The sequence below is a fragment of the Mycteria americana genome, chromosome 7 (genome assembly GCF_035582795.1).
Source record: "Mycteria americana isolate JAX WOST 10 ecotype Jacksonville Zoo and Gardens chromosome 7, USCA_MyAme_1.0, whole genome shotgun sequence".
NCBI lineage: Eukaryota > Metazoa > Chordata > Aves > Ciconiiformes > Ciconiidae > Mycteria > Mycteria americana.
The window spans coordinates 42,046,417-42,070,448 of record NC_134371.1 but is presented as its reverse complement, the minus strand read 5'-3'; the positions used below and the strand labels follow the sequence as shown (position 1 = coordinate 42,070,448).

The 24,032-nt window shown below is 42.4% G+C and overlaps 1 protein-coding gene across 3 annotated transcripts in view; it reads right to left on the bottom strand.

Annotated features, from left to right (window-relative positions):
• Positions 1 to 2,058: 2,058 nt before the first annotated feature.
• The window catches only part of MTA1 (metastasis associated 1), an 88,177-nt gene continuing 66,203 nt past the window's right edge, over positions 2,059 to 24,032 (bottom strand). The window contains exons 17-21 of one of the 3 annotated variants that reach the window (XM_075508100.1): positions 23,861 to 24,013; positions 22,753 to 22,788; positions 11,226 to 11,257; positions 8,133 to 8,284; positions 2,059 to 3,729 (exon numbers count right to left, since the gene is read on the bottom strand). In XM_075508100.1, the coding sequence (XP_075364215.1) occupies positions 3,591 to 3,729; positions 8,133 to 8,284; positions 11,226 to 11,257; positions 22,753 to 22,788; positions 23,861 to 24,013 (512 nt within the window). In that variant the 3' untranslated portion in view covers positions 2,059 to 3,590. The remainder of the gene's footprint in view (positions 3,730 to 8,132; positions 8,285 to 11,225; positions 11,258 to 22,752; positions 22,789 to 23,860; positions 24,014 to 24,032) is intronic. The other 2 variants (XM_075508101.1, XM_075508102.1) reach the window with 2 other exon arrangements.

Below are 24,032 nucleotides of genomic sequence, written 5' to 3'. Positions count from 1 at the left end.
AGGAATGTTTGGATTTTTGTTTTTAAAAGACTTTCCTGACCAGCTCCCTGCTACTTCTAAGCCTGTAAAATCGTAACTATCGTAGCGAGTCTGGAGGCCAGCACGCTCCATCCACGTGAGCATGAAGCACAGCCTTCTCCAAGGGATTGGAGCCGAGCCTGTGACATGTCTGCTCCGATGCCTGCAAGGCAGAAGAGCAAGTGAAGGATGGGGATGCCAGGGACACACGGCTAAGGGAAAACATCCAAATACATGTGGCAAAACTTACTGCAGACTGGAGACATGCGCGGTAGAAATGACCTGCTCCGGGCGGGCAAGCACGTCCAAACACCAGGCTCCGCACCGTGGAGCCAACGTGCCCAAAGGCCAGCCCCGCATCTCTCACTGCGACTCCCATCAGAATTTGTCCCCTACAATCTCAAGGACTCTTTAGGAGGTGGATGTGGGGGTTGGAGGCGACAATGAAAATTAATAACTGCCCCAGCTGTACGGAACCTCTTTTTTACAAGGCTCTACAGCAGGAGGGGGAATAAACAAAGGCAATCCCCGCAGCAACAGCGCATCAGCATGTGAATGTGAATACAGCTTTCAGCAGAAGGAAGAGAGGTTGGTGTAGGAGAGGCTTAATGACAGCAGCCAGCTTAAGAGAGTGACAGCTCAGGCTTAGATAGGCGAGTGGTGGGACCTACCATTCACTCTGCACTTCCTGAGAGCCAGTGTTTTTCTTTGGTTGCTAAAAGTATCTTCCAAACCTCCTCTCAAGCTGGTACAAACATAAGCCAGTGAAACACAAGGGAGCGAAGTCTGCTACCGTGCACCGAAAAATGGCATCCATACTAAAGGACACGCAAGGGATCCCTCAAAGTCAGGGCAGCACAGGATATTCTCTCTACTTGCCTGGACTCGTTCCCAGAGTAATCTCTGGAGCTGCTCCAAGAAAGCTTTTAAGTTGTTGGAAACCGCAGGGCTGGCACCCCCAAGTGGTTACTCTGCTCTTCATGCAGCCTGAACAGCTTGAGAGCTCTCAAGTCTCATCAATAGTTCATCCACCGATAACCAAAGTGCATCGTCCCCAGCACGCAGGGATTTCAGAGCTCCCCCAGCACCATGGCAGAGTATGGCCCACTGCTATGGCTGAGGCATCTGCTCCGAATCCCGCTGCAGAGGGGCTGAAGCTAATTCGAACACAGATTTTTCAAAGTGATCTCTTCAGATTTCATTTTGCAACAGGAAGGAATCCCCAAAAGATCTTTCCCTCACAGAGAAAAATCAAGTGTTACAAAACCTTCCTGCAGTCATATTTCTTATGTACATAGGGTTAATCCGACAGATTGATGGAGGCAAAGTAGAACTGCCAATGGTCTTTGGTGCACTCCTGCACCACTGCATGCAGCCTGGAGGCTTTCTATCTAGTAAGCTTAGTGCCCTTCGTATGTAGCATATCCTTCAGGAATGGCTGTCCCCTCCCGCTTTTAAGTTATGGCTAGGAAAACGTGACCAGTAGAGGATAAACTTACAACATCTGCTAAATTGCACAGCCGCAGAGTAAATCTTACCACTGCCAAGCAGCAAATGAAACCAAACGTTGAGCCCACTTTGCTTATCCCAGTAAGGAGCGAATGTAGAAATGAATAAGTACTTAAATGTCAGTGGGTTCGGTTGCTGACCCCCAGGGATTTCACTCTGCCACATGCCAGAGTCACGCCACGGATCAGCAAGACGCATGAGCCACCGTGGACAAAAGGCTCATTCAGAGCTCTGGTGTTGCATCTGCTGCTGCATTTAAAAGGAGGAGGGAGGGAATCACAGTCTGAAGTGTTAGAAATATTTAAACTGCATATGAGGGGAATCAAACTATGAATGACACTTGCCCTGTACAACATAATGGCACTGGCAGCACAGGGACGTGCTGCAGTTACGCAAACACTTGAGAGCGGAATACAACTCTGGGATGTGAAGGAAGGAGCGCAGAGGCGTGCATGCCAGCCAGATGGCACCCTGAGCAAGGGTCCTGGCAGCTATTTCAGAAGAGACAAAAAGCAGATGTTTCACAAAAGCTCACTTTCCAGGTTTATTAAGTAAAGTTAACTGAATTGTTTTCATTTTGTGGGGATTCTTTTCCGTCTAACCCGGTGGGTTAGCAGAGTTGCACAGAATCACGGTTGGACTGTGATAACCCAAATACAACTTTGGCTCATCTCACCGCTGACACATATGGAATGACTTGGGGGTTATTACATGCTGTGTCTGCTTGAGGCAGGTACATGTACAGATCAGCACAAGTTGCAAATGATAGTTTACATCCTTTCAAAACAGAGCAGAGCATTCAGCAAATGCACTGCAATGAGAAGACATATGAAAAAGAAATTATACAGACTTGCAAATACATAAGAAGTTCAAGAGATGCAGGAAACCTCAAACACAAGAAATGTCAAGGGGGGAAAAAAACACTTAATTTCAGACACAATGTGTTCAAATGAAAACCCAGCTGTAATTTAAATTCCCTTCAAAATGGGAAACATACAGTAACACAATTAAAGAGAAACCAGGTCTCATCCTGGGAGAGATGTGTCCAAAAACACTGATGCACAAACAGGTTCAGAGTTCTAAGCAAAATGTCCCTGGGCATTGGTGTACTTGACTCTTGGAGCCAGAGCAAAGCAATTCATTACACTTGCTGGACTGCTGGGCCTACTGCTGGGTCTTGGTGGTATAACAGCACATAGGATTCCAGATGTCAGAGAAAGGCAGCACGCAAACTGCTCGTTACTGGGAGAAATGCCACGGGCCAGATCTCCCAGGAATTGACTAGAGTAAGGACACCTAATTCTGGTAGCCTGGCCTCCACTGCACACAACATTAGTGTAATGTTCTGCATGGTTCTTCAGTTCTTAGCTCATTCCTTTCTCAGCCTGAGTTGTTTCTGTCTTGTGCATGAGCACAACTGGCTGTGCAAAATGATCCAAAAAACATAAGGGACAGGACCAAAGAAAACTGGCTGAACCTGGGGCTGGCTTTCAGCTCCTATTTCCAAATATCAGTTAAAGGTTGGAAATTTATCTACAAAAGAAATAATACAAATGAAATAAAAAATGGCACCGTCCACAAAATTAAAAAAAAAAAAAAATCTTACAACACAGCCTCGTAAAAACGGCTTTGCAACGAGAGCTCAGTCACAAAATGAAGGGTTCTAGCTCTTCGTACATCGGAAGAGGAAACAAAGCTAAAAAGTACTAGTCCACATTCTCTTAATAAGTTAAACTTACTTTCCCTCCCCCTGTCTACAAAAGGGGTAGAAGCAAAGGGGAAAAGAAGCTACCAAAAATTAAAAAAAAAAAAAAGAAAAAGAAAAAAAAAAAGAAAGGAGAGAGAAGGAGAGAGCGCGCGCGAGAGAGAGAGCAGTCTGTGGTCAGAGGCTCAGAGCAGGGCTGAGTTCCTTTTAAGGGTTTAAAAGATGCAAAACAGTTCCTCAAAAGTTCCCTCTCTTCAACAGTTAGTTCAACGCTGTAGCCATAGAAACTCAAGTATATATTGGAGGAGAGATTCTTTCAGGCAGATCCACCGTCATCTGGAGAGCTGCTCAGCGTGCGTTAATCCTCAATGATTATGGGTTCATCATTCATGGGCTGGCGTAGCTGCACTGCCTGGATGGGCCGGAGGATAATAGGCTTGTAAGGGCGTCTGGCGGCTCGCTTGGCTTCGGAGGAGGAAAGCAGCTTGCGAATTTTCCTGCAGACAGTAAGGAAGAAAGGAACCGATTAAAGAGACCAGACGCTAAGGCACTGCAGGTTTCTTGATTTCTTGAAGTAAAACCAGGCCTGCACACGTAGAGGCTGCTCGCTAACAGAATGGGCTGACGCTGTTTATTTCAGCAATGTCTTCCCTGGGGAACTTTTGTTTTCCGATTTATAAACCCACCAATGAAAAGGAAATTGTATTCTCTGTTCCAGAATCCTTCCCCTACAGAGCAGAAGGCATTCTGGTCCTGCCCTGTAGAACTAGGGTCTACTGCTGTAAATATAACACGTGAAATAGTTATGACAGCCAGTTTCCATACCACTAATTTATTTTGATGCACGCAGACACATCGGTTGGACATGCCACAGGCAGCTTTGTGGGAATTTACAAAGCCAAGTTACAATCAAACCTCTTCTGGCAACATTGGTCACTTCCCCGCCTGTTAATTCATCTCTCACAGAGCTCTCTGACATTCCCCAGCCCCAGGCAGGTGCACACAGCTGCCTCTTCAAAAGAAACCCATCACAGCACAAGCCAGCAACATTTGGTCTCCCATGGAGCTACGCCTCAAGGCTGAGCTGCTGCAGGGGAGTTCCATGACGGCCACTAACCAGTGAACTAATACTGGAGCCTTCCCCCCTCCACTGGGAACACTAACAGGGTGTCTCCCCCTCTTATTTCTCCTACACTGCATGTACCCAACCTAGAAATGGGTAATATTCACATCTCGCATTTGTTAAGAGTTTCCCTATATGTTACAAAACTAGCAACAAGTCTTATCAGACACAGGAAGCTGTTTTCCATACAGAGAGAAAGTGAAAGAGAGACAGAATGGAGAGAGGACACACTGAAGTTTTAAAATTACCAAAATAAGGTAGAAAGAGACAATACAGAATGATTACGCATTTCTTTTCGTCAATACCAGCTTTAGAGCTAAAGGCAGTATCAAAAAAAAAAAAAAAAAAGAAGAAGAAAAAACCAGCAACAATGAAAAATGTGCTATGTAATTAAAATGAGGAATTCATTTCCAGAGGATGTTGTGGTGGTCAAAGGCATACAGAGACTAGAAAGGAAAGTGATAAATATTCACAGGAGTACTCTTACCAGTACCCATTATACACAGCTTTCAGTTCAGGAACTGGGGCAACAAGGAGGGTCTGATAAAGAAGCACTGCCTACCCTTATAGGCTCCTACCTTAACGATTTTTTAACTTACCCTGAGAGACACAATATTGCACTAAAGGAAGGGCAGCCACATGGCTTTACTGTCCACAACTCAACCACCTATCTCCCAAAGATAATTTTTACATTTTTGGTTACTCAACATTGCTGGGGCCAAATTTTTCATTTAAAAAAGAAAAAAAAGAAGAAAAGACAAGACACATTCATAGAAGAAACTGGTCAAAATAATCCCCTCCCAATTTACCCTCTCCACAACCAGCACTGACAAATCAACAACTTCAGCTAAGATTCTGAATCAGCTCTTGTGAGATTTGGTCATCTCTTCACTTGCTTTTTTTGCCCACTGAGCAGAACAAGCCTGCTACATACACAGCTTACATACACAGAAACACATCTTTTGTTTGCTCAGTGTCCCCATTTCTCCAGCACATTCTAAAGTTGAAAGGCCACACGGCGGGGAGAGGAGAGAACAGGGGAGAAAAGTGGTGGTGGGGAGAAAAAAAAAAATAATCTCAATGTGATGATTTTTCCAAGACTCGCTTAGCTGAAGTTCATCTACTTTTAGCTGGTGGAGCTTCTTACAGCACCCATATGTGCTCAATTAGACACGCTGCCATCAGAAACATGTCTCATAGCAGTTCTAGATTCTGATCAGGTCACTCGCTGCCTCCGTTTGCATAAATTATAAATGCTGAGTTCCTTACTGTGAGGCTTGAATTCAAAAACTTATTCCTTTCAATCGACCAACTTTTCAAATTGCTCCCTCAAAGCTATCCAGTTTTCTAGCACAGTTCTCAACAGTGCCACACAAAAGGGGGCTGGGGATGGTGGTGGTGTAAAACTTTAGGAAAACGTACTTTCTGTGACTGAAAACACAGCCTGACCCTCAGCTGGAGGATGATATGCAGATATTGCTGCTAGATTGATTGCTATGGAGCCAACACAAAGCTCAAATTGTTTCAGAGCTCACAAACAAGTCTTACATTCTTGACACAGGAATGCAGCAGATGGTTCAGGGAAAAGTTAGAGGTGAAATGCCCGACAGAAAACCCGTGCCGGTTACAATGCTACATCGCTCAGGCTTCCCTGCTTTTCAGCAGGCTGCCAAACATCTCTTTTCAGCACTCATCAGTCAGCTAAGCAGCAAGGCTGTCAGACAAAGAAGCCCGTTCTTTCTTTCTTTCTTTTTTTTTTTTTTTTTTTTAAACAGAAGAGATAAGGTCTTATTGAGCTGGTATCTATCACTGCACTACAATTTTTGTGTTAGAGATGTGCTGGTTGGTGTGGGACTGATCTTTCCTGCCTCAGCCAGTGGTTCTGTATGAACAGACAAATCTGTGCCCTTGCCGTAAGCTGTTCTCATGACCAACATCACACTTGATGAGTATTCTCAGTTCTGTACTCTCAGATCAAAGGCGGGACCTTGTAGTAGTACTAAGACATTACCACAGACCTGCAGTATTTCTTGTGGGTTGGATGATAAAGACGTCAAGTGTTTTGTAGAGGCAGGATTATGAAATAAACCTTGAGCATCTAAGGACTGAATTAGAGACTGTATACCCCACACCTGCAATGGCATGTGAATTTGCCAGAGCTGAAGGTCTGTAACAGGATCCCAGTACCTCTTTACCGCTTCCCTTGAAAATTAAATACTTCTCTCACTTTAGTTTCAATTATATAAGGGATCCCACTGCTTACTTTCACAGCGTCTCGCAGGAACAGAAAAGGAGAAGGGAAAGACAAGGTAAAGATGTAAGCTGGTGTGAAATGCACAGTTGCATTAAAGGTGTCCATAGGAACAAGCCTGACAGGGAAATTAATTTCATGTTTCTTCTGAGTTCTAACAGGGGGTTTCCTGCACTGACATCTGATTATCCAATAGATCAGCAGTTAGTAATCTGAATGTTACCAGTCTCAGTTTGTCTATGAATCCCATCTTTGATACTAGGTCCACAGAACAGTCACTTGACACTTGAAATGCTTTGCAGGGTAAGGAGGAGGTTGGGGACGTCAGGTCTCTGACTATGTACTTCTTTCTGGACAGATGAATACTCAGAGTAGCGCCAAATTTAGTAGTACCAGAAGGGACAAAGTACTCAAAAACTCCTGGCCTCCTTGGTCACTTGTAAGAGCTCAGACATCCAGTAATTCGCATATCCATCTCTGCTAGGTACTGGAGGGAAAGGTGAGTGCTTCTCTGCCTGTTGGGGCACTGATACTAAATGTGTTGATAACTCCAGGCTTCAGGCACAGACAAAAGCCAGAGAGCACCCTGCTTGCAGAGAGGGCTGAAAAGCAGGGCTGCAGCTTTGCTCTGACCTTCTTCAAGGTTACCCAGGAGAGAGGCATCAAGTTCTTGGGAGGAAACCACACAAACATATGTCTCTGCCGTTCTGACCACACCCAGGAGCAGTCCTCCCTTCCTAGGAATAACACAGTACTGGGAACACGCACACAAAAGCTTTGCTTTAGGGATCAGGCCACATAGCTGTCGCTCTGTCAGCAGCCTGTAAACAGACTTTCAAGTGAAACTCATGCAAGGAAAGTTTCTTTTACTATTTTTATCCTGTGGGCAGACAACAAGAAGGACTAGCAGAAGCAGTACCACCAAAGGAGGAAGATGGACACTGCAGGGCTAAATCTTACCGCTACTGGTGGCAAATATAAACCACCAGAGAAATGAAGCAACTCAGCCCCCAAAAACCCTCTGTGTCACTTGCAGGTTTCAATACTCAGACACATGAGGAGACATTCTGAGAGGTAATACAAGAGACTTCAGCATGCAAGAGGGCGTGCAGAGCTCTATGTATATAGGTGGCTCTGTTCCTCAGCATCACCCGTGTGCCAGAAGGCCCCTATCCTGTTACTGAGACACTGCGGTGGGACCTCCAAAGGCATTTATGGGTCTGAACCAGGTGAACTCCCCACCTCAGTCTTCCTCCCCTTATTGCCCATCTCTTACAGGAACTGCTCTGGAAGAGGAAGAATCTGCTTTCTCTGGAACGCAAGTGCATGATTAGGCACATCAAACACAATTAGGTATATCACAGCTTTTATCCACCTAAACACCAGCAGTGGTGTCTGCATTCAGTTTGTAGCAACAGATCTGCTGAAGAGATCCTTGTCTAACCACCAAATCAGCTGCAGCACCCACAAGGAACACAAACCGAAAGACCTCCCCTTAAATCCGCTGAAAAGACCAAGTTTCCTACCTGGTTTCTTCAGTGGCCATGTAAAAAACATCGTCTGGTGCATCAATCCAGTTCATCCTCCTCCTTTTCACTGGAGGCATGGATCCACCACGAATTAATCGGACTTTTGTTGGGTATGATTTCCCATTGAGCAGCAAGTTTCGGCTTGGTCCCTAACGTGATACATAAAAAAGTACAATTATGGACGGCAACAAACCTGTGGTAGCATGTGATAAGCACTCAAAGGAAAAGAGAATTAAAGTTTTCATATCAGTTGTTCAGAGTTTCTGGTAAATATATTCCCTCTTGCCCATGACTGAACACAGAATTCACATAAAAGCAATTGTCCACAAGCAGTAGAAGTTAGGCACCTTCAATATACAATAGGACAGCAATACTCCAGCGACAGGACAGATAATAAATGGAAGGCATTACCAATAATCTGTTGCTTGTGTCTGAAAGATGACATCAAGTTTGAAAGATTGAGCATAAGACTTAGATTTCAGCTACTACCATAAATCTAGAGCAACTCTATTTAGATTTCAGGGAAGGAAATCTAGCTACACAGCAAATCAAATATAAAAACCAGAATTTGCAGTTATTCTGGGGTACCAAACTTACCCATATCCTTTTTGTTCTAGGAAGGTTAATATTTAATGATATATTAAATATGTGGCTGAAAACAAATCTAGAACTACAAAGCTTAGCAGCTTTCATCATAAAATCCTTTTAGCATTTAACACCACAGATTTCCCATATATAATACTTTTGCTTTGTGCATCAACACAGGTATAATTTTCCAGACCCCCAGTAGCCCCCTTCCACTCAACTGGAAAAACATGAGCTGTTATTAAGAGAGGTGCAGATGCAAGGGAGCAAGGGATTAAGCTTCTCAAATGCAGCTGTCCTTGATCATTTGAAGTCCAGTTCTGCTGCCCCTCTTCCTGCTGATTAGCACATTGAGAAATCCCACTGAAATCAGTAACACTGGACAAGTCAGGAAAGATGCAAAATAAGGGCCCAGAAAATTTCATATGAATAAATTAAAGCTGGTCAGAAAACACCCCAGTAGAAATTTAATTCTAGTATTTCACAGGCCATCCTCCGAGGTCAGACCATCTCCCCAGATGCACCCAGGCTTCCCCTTCTGCCCACAAAATGGGAAACTGAGCGTGCACATGAGGGACGTCTGGCCTGGGAGATACACCTCAAAAGGACCAGTGGGGACATGAGGTACCCAAGTCCTTAAGTGTCAGGTTATGGCAAAATCTCAACCAAATTTTAACACTTTGACTTAGAAAGGGAAGACTTCAGTCTGTCGACCAAGAAAAAAAAAAAACAACAAAACCCTGTGTCTATCTCATTTTTATCTGAGGAGAAAACAAAAAATGATTGATGACTAGATTTTTGACCAGCCTTAATCAACTGTGCTAGCAAGATCTGCTTCTTGTAGAAAATTAGGGCTTTAGAGCTAAACAAACAAAATCCCACCTTTTAAAATCCTAAGCTCTTTAAAGCTGTTATATACAAGTGCAATAAGGATTTAATTTCTTAGTTGCCCAGCTCCATGTTATACAAGACAACTTTGGCACCACAGCAGACCACTGAAATTCTTCAAGGATTGCTTTTATATTTGAGGTTTATTAAGGAAAAGGTTTCAAATAAAAGGCTTTTCTGTTGTTTTTTTTTACCCCCTTCAGATTTCTCCAAGAAAATCCTTTCATTCGTTTTGTGAAGGATATTTTCTCTGCACGTGCTATGTACACAGGAGAACAACTCTGGAGAAAGTTCTTGGAAATACCTAGAAGGGGCACCCTTGTGTTTCCAGGTTGCCTTTTCTCTACCTGCACAGAGCCATCTGTTTCAAATGGTACATCCTGAAAGGTGGACCTTTAATTTTCAGTTCAGTATCACACTTTATCAAGCAACCAAAAATCAGGGCAGTTCAGGGGTTTCACCCTGAAACACCTAAAAAGTGTTAGGTCATCACAGATTTCCCCACCGCACTGAGTTAGTTTATTCAGCAGACACAAACAAGTAGCCAGTCTCCTCAGGGACAAGAAATGAAGCTGAATTCAAGGAGGAATACAATTTACCACTTCATATCAGATGCTCAAGTAACAAACCAAATGAATGCTGCGTTATTACAAGCAGACTAGCATGCTCAAGTTATAGCCTACCCTCATGATACTGCACACTATCCGAGAGCATTATTAGATTTAATAATGCTTGTGATCACCATTCAGTGACCATCAGTCATACCTGCTGCTGATTGACCCATGTCAGAGTGACTCTACTGACACTAATATGTCGTGGCAGTTCACCTAATGAGGCAAGCTCCACTTTATCAACACCAGAAGATCATTTTTGGGACACCACCACCCCCCCCCCACACCATTTATGCTTGAAGTTCTCTCCCATAAGCCATGCATAAGGGGGAAAAGTGATGCACAGCCTTTACACTGGCCCCTTCACACCAAGGTGAATTTCATGAGAAAGCATGTTGCCAGAGACGCATCAATCAGACTGGCTATTTGCTTCTGTCCTTTGATAAAACTCAGCATAATGGATGAAAGGCTAGGAATCATTTTTATTCAACACCCCCCCCCAAAAAAAACCAAAAAACCAAACATAGAAACCAAGCATTCTCAGCAGACAACTTGCACACCAACTTCCTAAAAAAAAAAAAACCACCAAACAAAAAAACCCCAAAGAAAACAAAACAAAAAAACCACCAAACTGTTTTCTAAACAAACCCTTCCATCAGTTAAGCCTTCCTCCTTCAGTGAAACATATTCCACCTAGAAACACATCCGAGAACTTTGCTATAAACAGCCACTCGGTTTCTGTATGAGCAGAAACAAAATGTTCCATTCAAAACAGAATCTCATTTATATAGATAGATTTGAGGTTTAAATTGTATTTAACCACTTCAATGTTTCATATGCCCCAAAATATATATATATTTTTTTAACTTTTCAATTAATTGGGAAGTATGACCAGCTGCAAACAGCAAAGATGGAAGTGAAACACTAGGGTTTAATGGGGTGTTCTATCTAGCGTGGGTTAATAATTCTTCTTTTCCCTGTTTTGGTTAAATGAACATTCTCTTACCATTTGTCTGGTTTGTCCGTGGTTAGGCAGACCTAACAAACAGGAAAGAGAATAGAGCTGGTAAGACCATTGCTTTTCCAAGACAGAAAAAAGTACAAAATCAAAACACACGCAGCTATGATTGCAACTGTGTTGTTTTGCTAAAACAAGAGTTGTCTACCAAACTAACTTCTCCCCTCCTTGAAAGGTAACTGAGAAAAGAGCTTCCTTAACAACATGGTTTGAAGAGCAGAGCCCCCACGTTAAAAACATGTTCCATTCGCTCAGTCTTTTCTCCGTTTACTCACACCTTTCTTCCAACTACTGCTAAAAGTACACCTCCTCTTTCAGATCTGAGGTTTTCCTCAAGTCATGGGAAAAATCTGGCATTCTGTTTTAGTTTTGGAGGAATTTACTGACATCAAGGAGGAGAAAGTGGAAGGTATTATACACTGTCAAGACAGCAACAAATAAAGTCTTTCCTATCATCCTTGGATCCCCAGGGAACTCTTCAGCTCAGACGTTAGCTACAAGCTGTTAAGAAACAGCTTGTATCTGCTGAACCTACCACAAGTAAATACTTCCATGGGCATAGCTCCATCAGTCACAGAGCACAGCAACTCCAGCTATCACACAAAGCCCTTCCCCAGTACCACAAACAGCACCATAAGCCACAGAGCACAATGGCTTGATTTTACTAGCTTATTTGCTATACTGTCCGATACCCTATCATGTTGCCATAGTGTATGTACCAAACAGTACATACATGAGATCCTGCAGGACACACAAAGGTCTTGGGATATAAGAGAATGATGTGTTGCTATAAGGCAGCAGGGTATGGCACGGAATGGACCGAGAAACCTAATAAACCTTTTTGTTAGCACCATTTAGTTTCTAAGATGCATGCTCCCAGAAAACACCATTTCATTAACATCAGTGCACCAAACCATCTTTCTCAGCCCCTTCTGGCTGAGAACCAAAATGTCAGTACATCAAATCCAACAGGGACTACAGGACAGGCATCAGCAAATGCTGTCACTGGCTGCAGAAGTTATCAGTAGGAATTCTGCTTTCACATTTATAGCAAGCCCCCCAGCTTGACTTTTGAAACTTCCTATCGCTAGTGAGTTAAGCTGTGATGAAACAGCAAAGCTTTTTAAAAAAATCCAGCAAAAATGAACTTTTACAGCTGATGGTCTGCACTCAACAGATTCCTTGAGATTCTCCTTGGTAAAACTAAACACAATGTACTCACAGCAAGTACGCCAGGAAACACATGGCACAGCAAAGTATCGGGAGGGAGGAAGGCGGAACAGGGTACATTTTCTGAGCATTGAGTATCACGACACCACATTAAAATCAACAGTTTATACCAAGTGTATTTTCCATTCTGTGTAGACTTATGTTGTTAGCTACTTCAAACATGAAGACACGTAGTTTCAATTTTTGCAAAATTTTGTGCCTAAGTATCCACAGACATGAAGAAATGGTTGCCAGAAAGATTTCCATTAAATCTGTAGAACAGATGTACCAGGCACCAAGCAAGAAGACCAGTTACAACCTTTGGATGTTGACAAAGGCAATGTAGGCACCAGATAATCACTCCTTTTTACATGGGAGCAGCAACCGCATCCAAAACACAGCTGCGAGCAGCCGTTTGAGATGGATGGACAAAGAGCTCCATGGATTCTGGGAAACAGCACAGCCAGCAGGACACAACCTGAATCTGTTGGCTTCATAGCTAAGCTCTAGCACTTATTTTTTCTTCCCCCTTCCATAACAGAAAGATAACATTTTCTCCATTCACAGGAGCTCGGAGAGATGTAAATCAACTCCTGCTAGTCCCTGGATTGAAGCCACACATTTCATTTTAACCACACTCCAGATCAGCTCTTTTCTTGTGCTAAGAACATTCTTGGTGCCAGAAAAGACTAGCAAACAGGAGCAGCTGATACGTGGCTGCTGCGATGACTATTGCTGGATGTAAAACAGACAGTAAACAGTGCTATTCCTAAGCACCAGAATTAACCCAGAATATTCCACGGTGAGAAGAGATGTTGAGACTGACACAAACTGAGAGAAGGCTGAGCAGAACTACCACTTACTCTGAGCCCCAAAGCTTCAGAGCCCTCAAACAGCAAAGAAGCAGTTACAACAGGGACATGCCTCACCCCCTAAGCTGTAACTTCTAGGATAAAGCTGCCCATGACAACTTTTTGCCCCAGTAAAATAAGACACAAAACAAATTTACAGTTTCAATACAATTTATACTCTCGCTATCACAGTAATAAGGTATCAATTAGCATATTAATCTTACCTATCTGTGAATTTTCCCTTTAGTCACACTTTGATAACTGGAGTTTGAAAGAATAAATATAAAAACAGACACTAAAAAGGCTAGCTTCAGTTTGCAATTAAAAAAAAAACCACCTCACACTAAAAGCATATGCAGCTGAAGCACCGCTTTAAATGAGCAACTTTTACCCACAGTGGTCACCAAAGAGATGCAGAGATACAGCATAACATCTGTAAACCATTGCAGAACAGTTGTCAAGTCACCAGGATGCATCTGTACTGGAAACAATGGATTCTCACCCAAAAGTTTTTGGTGGCTTCTGTGCAAGAGATGAGGTCTGTGAGACAGGCACCTCTAAGAACTAAACAATTTTCCATCTCTGGGTAAGGAGTGGTACAGATAGGTAACTCACCATATGAAACTTAGTTCTCCCCAGGGTGCTTGCTCCATTTTCACAGATCCAGGTTTGAGAGAGACTTCTCACACACACGCATCCACAAGCAGGTTAAAAAAGTAGGACAGCATATGACTATAAACCAGGAGCAAAATCCAACAAGGTTCTGGCAGCTCCTCTACAGGAAAAAACTGTCTTTATTTTATGGAGGGATGTGTAGAGAAGCCACAGGGTAGAAAGTGTGAATATTCCTTTTGACGATATGTAAGGTCCAAGTGCTTGAATTTATATAGCTCCACATCAGAAACAACACTAAACTCCTCCAAATAAGGGGAAAAAACCCAACAATCAAAAAAAGGAGGTGATCAAACCTTTAAAACCACGAAGAGTAAAGGTCTACAATCTAAGCAGATCTTCCACTCTTCTGCAGCCGAAGAAATTGAAATATAGCCTGAAAACTCAAGATTAAATGTTTTTTCCCATAGCACCGAAAAAAACCAAAGTCCTACAAAATCTCCTCCTATTCAATTCCTCCTGCCAATTCTCTCCTCTATACACTGAAATAAAGAGGAAGTCCCAGAGGATAAAACGTAGACAAGGTAAATTGAAGGTATGTCTGCAGACAAGCATAGATGTCCTTTGCCACAGACGATTCTACCTTGTTACTGAAATGGCAATAAAACAACTAATCACAGTATAGAGGTTAACTGACACCCTCAGAGCATGCCTCCTCCACTCCCCACAACTTAGTGACAAAGACCTCAGAACTGTTCCTCAAGCATAAGCACAACTACTGAGATTTTGGCTCAAAACCAGACACAGCAGGTTACTATGCCCTAATGATCCTTTCATTCTTCAAGTATCAAAGCTGCAGATGAATATACTTTCACTAAAAAAAAGGCAGGTGGGGAAGGACTATCACAAACAGCAAATGCAAGTCTGTTACTACTGTTACTTTGCAGCTTTATCTTTTGGGGATGTGGGGAACCACCCCTCAGTCAACCAACCTGTTTCTTTTCCAACAATCTCGTGTCATTTGATCTAATGCTTTCAGATTTGTTACATTTAAAATGAGAGAATACCCAAACTTCCTGCAGCAGCTAGAGCACCACCCCAAGAGCATGCCACGGGAGCAGGGAATAGTTAGCACCCTACAACAAGAGTGGAGTGGGGGAATCTAATTTCCCAATGAAAAGCAAACCAGCACATCTGGTCCCACTGGAAGCCTGAGAGTAGACATGCATGCTCTTTGCTGATCCAGTCCCATTCCCCGTGAGTCCAGTGAGAGGACCTCAGCATCTGAATGGCAGCATTCAAAAATTACTCCCACCGCACAAATTCAGCCTCCTTTTTTGCCAACTCCACACAATACACAACTGCCATTTCGAGAAGCAGGAGAGCCTAAACCCTCAGCAGTGTGCCCAGCTCAGACTGGAGTGCAGGGATATTTCCATTAAGTTACTACAGCAAGCATCAAGAAGCTGCAGAATAAGCACCAACCATGGCCACTTTTCTACTTGGGTAGAAATCTTCCAGTGCTTTTCCATGCCTGAACATACACACCATTGCCTGTATATTTACAAACCATTTCATAGTTTGGCAGAAGACGACTGTCCAGAGCTGACCCTAGTACCAAGGAGGAAGAGTAGCCCAGCTTCCAGCCACTGGATATAACTTGGAGTTATTACATTTATATTTACTCAAACTTACTAACTCCAACCTTCAGCATATCCACCACACACAAAAATACGGGTCCTTCATCTCATATTAACATAATTAATCTTTTTTTTTTTTTTTTTTTAAAACCAGTCAGGACATCAAGCAATTAGTCACAGACGGCATTTTGTTTTTAACTTCTGTTTACCAAAGAGAAGTATCATGCAGAACATGCAATATGCAGTAACATTCATAAGCACATCTTCAGTCATAACGAACGCAGAGAATTTAACACACGCTTTCACAACCAGCAAGTTTACTATACTAAAATACATTGCTTTTAAAAATCCATACACTCTTCATATGCATTTTCCTTTTCCAAATGTAATCCTCCTCCTGGGATTCCACCCTTCCCAGCAGTAACAAAAACATCAACAGTACCAAATCTGTGAGCAAGCTAGAAAAAAAATACAAAAATTCATGCATGAATGAGGCTTGATGAACAAGGATTTCACTTCCAAGTTATTGGTTCACTTGAAGTAGTCTCTGTGTGTTGACATACACACACATACAGTTTTTGCAAGCTTATAAGAATGCTTTAGTAGTGCTCTCTCTCTTAAACTGCCAAGAGTTGTTACTGCTGTGAGCAGATTGAGTGTCCACCTTCTAACAATCAAAGGTTATAAACTTTCAGGAATGTAAGTGCAACAAGCAGAACAGAGCATAAATTGTACCAAACGCCACCTAGACTAACATTTTCTTAAAATTCTGTTGTACATAAAAACAATGTCAAAATTGCAATTTACTTACCTAAATAAGTTCCTACCAAGATTGGCAAAGGAAAAGGAAAAAAAAGATTTAAGGTTAAAAAAAGGAAAGAGTCACATAGTTCAGAATACAGTAGCCCAGCCCCATGCAACAAATACAGAAACACAGACTAGACTGTTTTGGTTGTAATGAAACACAGAAGTGATCACAGTTCTTTGTTGGACAGATAAACCCAAGACAACATTAAACAAACAGTAACTCCAAATGAGAGATTCCACAAAGAGCAGCTTTAATTTTGGATGAGTAAATAGTGGTTCGTTACCCACCTCCTGCACATTTACCTCATTGGATTTGGACAGTACTTCCTAAAATGCTTGGTCTAACAGTTGACATTAATTTGCTTCACAGTACCTCACAGATGATGTGTTTGTTCATGCAACGCTGTACCTTCTGCTAAGAGTACTTCAAGGACCCTACTAATACCTTCTGGGCAGTGACATCCAACTACAATGAGTCAGTAGCTACCCTTGGACAAGTATGTTGAGAATGGAGAGCCACTATCTATCTTGCTGTTCGGTCAATCAATACTGTCCACCCGCATCCCTAAAAGAGCATCACTGTATATTCTGTCTGGCTGCAAGACACTAAGTGGTTAAAAAAAGAGGCAACAAAACCATGCACCTCACTGCTTTAGGATTTCCTCATCCAAGCTATGTAAACTAGAAACCACTGAATTATTTGCTGTTCTTAGAACTGGGAGTATTACACATCATATACAGATATAACGTGTGTGTGTATATATATCACACATGTAGATTCCACTTAATTACAAGTTCAGGCTTTGTACTATCAGGGGCATTTGCAATTCTGCCCTTGCGTTGTTATGCGTCCATTTCCTCTCATATTCATTACACCTGTTCCCTACCATTGCCTTGGGATATGCACTCTCCTCTCACTCAAATCAACATTTACATCTTACTCCATGCCATCCCTCATAAATGAAATGGTTTTCACTAGCTGATCCATAAAGCATGATGCCCATCTCCTGGTTTCATTTCCAGATCTTTCTCCATAACACCAAAAGAAAACTAATCACAGTATCACGGCTAAGCTGAAGGCAAGCGAAAAAAGTTTCACTTAACATCTGAATACAAAATCCTAAGTACAATTCTCAAAAACAACCTGTACTTTTGGCATATAATCTAAAGGAAGGAAGTTGCACAGGCACACGGTTCTTGGGGTCTCCAAAAAGCATTTCAAGCAACTTGTCATCCTTCCCAGCTGTGCTGCTGCTGGCAAGAAACAGTCATTCCTTTATGAAGCACTGAACATTTTCTCTCTTGACACTAGTCAGCATTACTCTGGTCCGGATATCAACAGTTAAAGCCAGGACTTTTCCCCAGTACCCCATGTATCACATTATTCATTAAAGGACCAATACTCCCTGCTGTTTACAGTCATTCCTGCCTGGGCAGATTTCCTTTGGCTGATTATCCTTGACTTTGGAAGGACAGCCAGGGCCACTGCTGATAAAGGCAGAATTTTAATGCAACTTATGCATACAGGTAACTCCAAATTTTCTGCAAGGTCTAAGTCAGCCAGAAAAAACCTTTGAGATAAGTCTGGTCACCTCCATAGCTGATGCTAGAGAACTTCCTTATATTCCCACCTCGACAGATGTTTTTGATCAAGAACAGTATTTCCACTTTCATGCTTCTCTCTTGATAATGCCATGCTAGGCTGATGAATGCTTCCAGTTCTAGGAGTTTATTCATATTGGGGAAATATGAAGGTGAGAAAGGAGGTGAGAAACAATGAACCAGAACACGTTAAATTAGATCAACGTTCCATTTTGGTTTAGAAATCCCCAGTAGCAGAAGCAAGGTATTCCAACAGTTAATTAACCTCACTCAAAAATTTGCAGCTTGTTTCCAGCCAAAGTTTTTCTACTGTACCTTCTGGCTACTGCAGCTCATTATTCCATTCCCAGCTAGACTAAAAAGCCCTCTATTATTACACTTCTGCTGCTCCTGTCAGCAGAGACAAACATCTACAACTTCCACTTTGATAAAAGCATTTTCCATTATACAGTGTGTTTTCCAGTCCCTTCACCGTTTTCATGGCTCTTCTATAAACCCTCTCCAATTTTCAGCATATGATCCGCTACCATTTTATCAATGCAAGTTTGTTGCTGGGAAAAGCCTTCCCTTTATTTCAGCTACTCATTCATGCTCTCTCTCTTTCTGCCAATTTTAGAGTGCATGTGATGACCCTGAAAAACAAATTTGATTAGATGAAACCTAAAGCTGGTGTAAAAAGAGAAGGGGGGGGGGGAATCTAACAATGCTCCCTCCCTTCCCCCAGTAGGAATTTGCATAGACAAGTATCACATAGACCCCATACTGCATAGCTGTAATGAAAAAAGTAAACAGGGTCCAGAACATAAATCATCCTCTGTATGTCTCTAGAGGAAGTTTCATGGCAAATATTGTCAGCCAAGCTCCAGAACATTAATGAAAAAGCAATAAACTAATAAATTTTTAACATCTCACTGTATGTGACAGCTTATGAGACTCCATGTACTTTTTATGCTCCAAAAATACGAATCTGCAGGAGTTTGTCCATGCTAACCTAATGCTGAAGGAGAATTGGGAAGGCCATTGTATGCCTAATGATGCCGCCAATGCAATTTAAAGAAGAGGAAAACAAAACAGATGAAATGACTACACCCTTCTTATGAAATAGAGTGGAGGGAGAGAAGAGAGATGAGATTAAGAATATTTTCCTGTTCCTGGAATTCAAGCACCAGTTGAAACTCTAAGTGCCTGGCCAGACAAATCATATTCAAACCTTGAAAAAGTTCAGCTCTCCAGGGTTAAGCAGGGATGATTCAGAAAAAGAAAAGTTAAAGATACTTAGCTGGATTTACAGTAGCAAGAGAAAAAACAAATAAGGAAGCAAGAAAATTCCAAAGGAAAAATCTGGAGGACTTTTATAAGGTTCAGCAATTTCCAACATTTCCATAATTAGTTTTAACTAGTTCTGGCCGCAGCCCGCTAGCAACAGTCTCCTTCCTTTTTCCTCCTTGGTATCTCACCGCCAAGGTTCCCCTTTTCCCAGCCTTTCCTTGCTTCCCATTACTACCTCTCTTAACAGAGAGTTCAACCTGACCAGCCCACATCCGCACATAGACTAGGTGGTCTTCTGTCTCCAACCCCTGCACCCTCAGTCATTGTTTGGACACATTTAGGAACGGTGTTTCCACTTACGCAGGAACTTCACTGATGAAATTTCCTGAGGGTTGAATTCTACCTACTGACCACCCATCGTCCTAAACACCAAGGGGTGGTAGAGCTTCACATGAAAGTATTCCAGCAGTGCTGCCTGAAGGAACACCCAAAAACCTACACGAACAGTTCAATTTTCAGCAATGTTAAACAGCCTAATTCTAAATGAAGGCAGGTGCCATGGGAATTTAAGTGCCTTAGAAACCTGGCCACCAATATATACGTATAAACATGGATCTTAATGCTTTAAGCAAAAATACTAGCTGCTAACTGGCTCGTTCCCTGCAAAGCAATCTCTTGATTTTATATTGCTTTAAGATCTGACCATGAGGAAAGCCTTACAAACTCATCACATGCAATCAGCTCAGCAACCAGCCATAATTTACAGCATACATACTTCCCCCAGAAGTTTGGAAGTAATAGCCCAGCACCAAAAGGCTTTTATCACCAGCAAAGAGACTTCAGCTAAAGCCCACCATACTAGCTGTCCACTGTCATATATCAGAGGCTTTGACACAGTGACCTGTCCGAACTGTAAGATATCTTCCAGGTGCCACCAGCACAGCACAACAGCAGGAAACAAAAATCCCTGGATAATTCATATAACATTGCAGTAAGTTAACAGCTTCTTGAAAACTCTTTCAACGTAGGTGGACAAAGTGTCTTCCTGCACTTAAATCTGTGCAGAAAGAGTATTTTCAGTGTCCTCGTTCAGTCATCTTAACACCAGCCTTTCTTTGCAGTACACTCCTACAATGACCTAAACCAGCCAGTATGCCACCATGTATCACTAAGGGGAGAGGAAAAGCATAAAAACACCCCCACCCCCAATTTCCCATAGTATCTATAGGAGCTATGTAAATGAAGAATCTGACTGGTTATAACAATTCAGTTTTACTCTCATTAATCTTTTTCTTCTATTTTAGGTCAGTTATAATAAAAAAAAAATATCAGTCATTCTGGATAGATGGGTTTATTTCGTTCCTTTTATACTAACTCATTGGCTCCTAAATTCTGGTCACAAGGCTTCATCACTCTCACTGTCATTCACCCCTTCTTCACAACGGTTCCAACTTGTGCTCTTCCTCTCCTCTGACTCCTCCTCTCCCTTCCCACCAGCAGCACCCCAAATTAGTAAGCCTGTATAACTCCATCCAGAGCCAAGGAGAAGTATCAGCACCACATTCCCAGTTCTAGCACAGCACAGGAAACCAGCATTAGCCATGCCCACAGCCAGCAAAGCTTACCAGCTCATATGCAAGGCAACTGGGAACCACTGCTAAGCGGCACCGGGACAAACTGGCTCCAGGCCAGAAATAGATCCATCTAACTTCCACCATCTGTTTCCCTGTGCCCAGCAGATCTTGATCCAAGTTCTTTAAAGCTTGTTTCTTTGCAGGTGGTTCCCTTCCCTCTCTGTCTCAGCAAAGCTTCCAGCAACCCAGGGTCAGAAAATACTCCAGATGTCAAAACTGCAGAGTGACCAACATTTTCCATTCACAAATAAATCTCAACCAACAAGTTTAAGCTGAACTGCTCACAAGAATATCCAGTTAACCTTACCACCCCAGCAGGTAAAGAGATTCTGGGACTGATTCGTACTCTGCTGCCTAACAGTTATAGGAACAAATACTACTCCAAGTATTTCAGTGGCTGGCTAAGAACAGATCGACCAGATAAAGCAGCAGGCGCTCAGTGAGAGCCGGCCCCTGCACACCTATACACATATGCTTCAGAGAAACATGTATCCTGAGGAGCCTGAACAGGTACTTCACCAAAATCTTCTTTTTGCAAACTGCTCCAGCAACAGTTATGACTGAAATGTATCTAATCAAATATGTATACCAGCAGACAGACGTTTTAAAACACTAAAACAAGAATCCTCCATTTCGAGTAAGTAAATGGTCTCAGGTTATCAAACCCAGTGCTCTACACAGAGAGAGCCTGAGGGAAGGGTCAGTTCTTCTTCCACTTCCCTCCTTTGGGCCACATCATCTCAGAGCTTCATAAGTGTGTCATCTGCTGAGTGACTCAGCAGTCCCCTTGCTGATGAGGACATTTAGCAGGGAGCAGCAGGCACGCCCATAATCAGGTTGTCACTGGGAGCTGTGGAATTTCAGTGAGCTACTCCGCATCTACATCCCTCATTACTGCACAACGCTTCCGAGGAAGCCAAACTGACCGAGGCAGCAGGGTTTTGTTTTTCTTCCCAAAACACAGAAGTTGAAAAGCACATTAAAAACTCAGCAACATGATATCAAGGTATAAATTCCCAAAGAGAGCAAGGCAGTAGAACGATCACTGTCCTCATTCTTATTGTATTCTCCACATGCGTGTATATATGCATGCACGTAAATACTGATAACAGTCATCCACTATCTCAGCCATTATCACAAAGCGTAACATCAGGGCATGCAGTGTGGGCCATTTCATGGTAACACGTAAGCTTAAGTTTTTGTGTTCGCCTGTCTCACAATGACACTTGTGTATCCTAACTATTCAAAATTGATCTGTTCTGTTGAATTTAGTTAAGTGACATCATATGTACGTTTCCTGCATTATCACAAACTAAAGCTTCTGAGGTCTATTCAAGTAGTCAGAACAGACTAATTTTTAACCTGTGGTAATTTTGAAAACCGTTTCTACTGCAAGTAGAGAACGCAGTGTCTCACCGGTGAGACTGTCCACTCACAGTGGAAAATATAGAGGCTTGAACCTGGGATTCAGTGTGAATACTGTCTTCTATTTCTTTTGGTCAATGTGAATTTAAAGTAGTTCAGGACACATGAAACTTGGATTTCTTAAAAGTCAAACAGTGGAACAACACCTAGTTTCAAACCAACCATCACAGCTTTCAGCAGTTTCACAAAACTGCTAGAAAACTGTTCTGTCAACTTGAGGAATTAGTAATCAATTCTGAACACAGCACTTCATGTCTTCAGTACGGTTGTGCGACTTGTCATCTGCATGTGAAAAGCCTGGAAGGTGAGCAGCATAACCATGGGTGGAAATGGTTACCCAAGGAACACTTAGACATCGACACAGAAGGTGCACACAGACTCATTAGCCACAAAGCACAGACAAGCCAGCAGATGAAACTAAAAATCACTCTCCTAGCATAAGCTGAGCGCAGCTTCAAGGTCTTACCCCTGCTAGGCATCAACAGGCGCTTCTTCATGTTGCCTGATAGAGCACAAGTGAACAGAAAAGAGAAAAACATCACATGAGCAACCTGAACAGCAGCAGTTTAAAAAGTTCTTAATGTTAAAACACAAACAATAAGATATCAAATGTTTGTAATTATATTTTAGGTAAGCCACATATAAAGTTAAAATTAAAGGTAAAAAATGAGAAAGATTCTCTGTATCTCCCTCCCTGTTCAGAGTCACCATTAAACCAACTGCTCCTTTTCCCTGTTAAGGAGAGCTGCCCTCCATGCTCTCACTCCCGTTAAGACCATTTGAACAGACTCTTTTATCCTCATCTGAGAAAAAGACTGCACTTTCTCTTCCCCGACACTCTCAGGCAAGAGCAACTCTTCAGAACAGAGCCCTGGAGTCCGTGCCAGGAACATCCTGCATCTATCTCCCACTTCAAACACCTTTCCCTTGCTTTTTATTCTTGTGGAGATGAAGCCCAAACTCCACTACACAGAGCTGCTCAGTGACAGGGCCGACAAAAGTGAACGCTCTGGTTCTGAACAAGGCAGGAGCAGGTTTATGCCACGCCGGATCTGGCACGACGTCTACCTCCCTCAGCTAAGCAGCAGCCTGCCTCTCTCAATGACATGCAGCCTCTGGTAGCTTTGCTGAAAGCCAGATAATCCACACATTACAAAGCCACCTGGGAATTGCACAGCTACTACCTACAGGTTAAAAAAGCTGTAAACCTCAAAAGAAAAAGGAAGCATCACTGGAAAAAGCTATCAAGGTTTTCTTCATACTACTCATTTAAAAACTGAAGGGACGTTTCTCCTTCACTATCCCATTTGCAAGGTTGGTCAAGCTAGGCAGAGTTCCACTAGCACAGCAGCTTTATGTGCATGCACCACCCAGGCAGTACACATCATATATCTCACCCTGAAGGAGAAAGGGGACAAGTGACTTTTTGTAAAAGGAAAAAATTAACCTCCCTCAAGAATAAGAAATTTGGAATTTATATAAAGGACTATAGTTTTAAATAATCTCCTTGTATACCGAAAGCATAGAAGAAAAAGCCTATATAGACAATATACATTTTGCAGAAAAATATTTACCATCCATTCCATTGTGTTGTTCGTAACTTCTTTTTCCCAGGATAGTTGGGGACCCATTATTAATGACGGGTGTAAACTTAGCAGGAGTCAGATTGTTGAGAGAACTGGACAAGCTCTTTGCAGGATCTGGTTTCGGAGGACATGGATGAGACTCTGTTGTAAAACAGCAAGG